At 25.6% G+C, this 2201-nt stretch overlaps 1 protein-coding gene across 3 annotated transcripts in view; it reads right to left on the bottom strand.

The window, feature by feature from the left end:
* Nucleotides 1-1464: 1464 nt before the first annotated feature.
* The window catches only part of LOC117179414, a 7330-nt gene continuing 6593 nt past the window's right edge, over nt 1465-2201 (bottom strand). For 2 of the 3 annotated variants that reach the window (XM_033371181.1, XM_033371180.1), the window contains one exon: nt 1465-1886. In XM_033371181.1, coding sequence (XP_033227072.1) covers nt 1674-1886 — 213 coding nt within the window. In that variant the 3' untranslated portion in view covers nt 1465-1673. The remainder of the gene's footprint in view (nt 1887-2201) is intronic. The other variant, XM_033371182.1, reaches the window with a different exon arrangement.

The following is a 2201-nucleotide window of genomic DNA, read 5'->3' as shown; positions in this document are numbered from 1 at the left end:
AATTTGTCTTTTTGGTAGAAAATTCATCTTCTGGGTTAAAAATTCAACAATTAGTTTCAAATTTTGTTTTTATTGAACAACCATGATTTTAATTAAAAGTTAATTAATTTGATTTTAAATTTAACGTCGTTTTGTTGAAAATTCGTTGTTTTGTTTTGTTGAGAAAATAAATTTTTTTACTAAAAATATAGCTATTCCATTTTTGCTAGAGAATTGAAGAACATTTACATTCTGAGTAAAATTCATATTTTGGTTTTGAAAAATAAACTTAAATCTTTGTTGAATGAAAATTGATCTTTCCTAGTTAAAAAATTTATCCATTTTAGTAGTAATTGCATCTTTCAATGATAAAAAATTTAAGTTATTGGTTCAGAATTCAATAAATTTGTTGGAAACAAATCCTTTTTGGCTGAAACTTCAACTTTCTCGTGGAAAAGTAAAACTGAATTCTTTTTTGGATGAAAATTCAATTTTTTTGTTGAAAGTTTGTACCTATTTTTGATTTAAAAGCTCATCTTTTTCAGTAGAAATCTCATCTTTCTAGATAAAAATGCAACTGTTTGATCAACAATGAATCTCCTTAGCTTGAGGATTCCACAACTTTGTTTGACAATTTTAGTTGAACCACTTTTTTCGCAATCATTATTTTATTGAAGATTCATATTTTTATTAAAAAATTTATTTCTTTTGTTAAAAGTTGAACTATTATGTGCTAAATTGATATTTTTTCATTAAGAATTTAACTTCATGGATGAGAGTTAAAGTAATGACTAAAAATTTGTTTTTTGACTGAAGATTTATCTCTTTGATAGAGAATTTAACTATTTTGTTGTGCATTAATTTTTTTGCTGACGTCACATTTTTTGGTTGAAAATTCAATTTTTGTAGAGAAAATTCGTTCTTTGGCTTAAAATTTTAAACAATTTAGGTGATAAATTTTTTCTGTCATATTTGAAAAATTTTTATTTATTGAAAATTCGTCTTCTTGGTTTTGAAATACACTTTTTCTTAATGAAATTTGATTTATTTTTGTTTAAATATCAATTACACCTTTTGCTTGAAAATTTAATTACTTTGTTGAAAATACCAGTATTGTGTTAAAAAGTCATATTTTATGATGGCAAAGTCTTTTTCCTAATAAATAAATAAATTTGAAAATTTTTAATTTGTATCTGGAATATTGTTTTTATTCTTTTCTAAAAGATCCTATGTTAATAATTATTTGTATCGGTTCACAAGATCTTTTTATATATCCTAATATTTAGGAAAACATAAAAATCAATTAGAAATGTCAACTTGTTAAAAATTAAAATTAAATAATTTTTAATCAATATTTTCTATTACTGAAGAATAGAAAATTGAGGTTTGCTAATATTACACGGCTCTTACGGTTATAAAGTTACAACAAAAGTTACAATGCCAATCAATTTTAGATAAGTTTCTTTCAAAATACTTTTATTTATTTAATTTGCACTTAATATAATTTCAGACAGTCGGTCTCATAACCACAGAGATAAACTTAATATTACAGAGTGACTTACAAAATAAACTTCTCACATTTGCTTCAAAAATTAAAAATGCTATTTATAATTGCCGAAGGAATTAAAACACATTCTTGATATCCTTTTCGAAATCTAGATAGATTTTAAGTTTAAATATAGAAACTTTTGGCCTTAAGAAGTTGCAACAATGGTCTCTATTTCCAGAGCAGACACTCCTTTTTGCTTAATGGGCAAGTACACCCCTCCGTAAACTTGCAAGCCAAACATTGTTACGTTCGAGGTATTAAGGGGTGTCGCATCCTCAACTTCGCGACCACGAAAGTAAGCTTTGAAGTTTTCCAGGGACATCGATATAGTTGAAAACTTCTCGCTTGACATCGGTGCCTGCAAAATTAACACAAATTATTCAGCTTCGACGAAGCTGTTACTCAAATTAAAATATTAATTAATAATGTCAGTTAGACATCCATTGACATCACATAAAAAAATTTCCCCACTTAAAACAACATGAAGTTGTTCCCCTTGTTCCGAAATTATTAACAGTTGATTTTTAAGTTATTTATTTTGCGCTTCAGAATGCAATTTAAAAATTATTATTTTCAACGACTTAGTTTCAAGATCCTAACTAAATAATGTTTAAATTTCTAAACGAATTTTTTGTTTTTGTTTATTTCTGAAGGCTTTGAGTTTGAATTCATT

The sequence above is a fragment of the Belonocnema kinseyi genome, chromosome 9, assembly GCF_010883055.1.
Source record: "Belonocnema kinseyi isolate 2016_QV_RU_SX_M_011 chromosome 9, B_treatae_v1, whole genome shotgun sequence".
In the NCBI taxonomy this organism is placed as follows: domain Eukaryota; kingdom Metazoa; phylum Arthropoda; class Insecta; order Hymenoptera; family Cynipidae; genus Belonocnema; species Belonocnema kinseyi.
The sequence above is the reverse complement of the archived record's forward strand: the minus strand, read 5'-3'. Positions and strand labels throughout refer to the sequence as shown.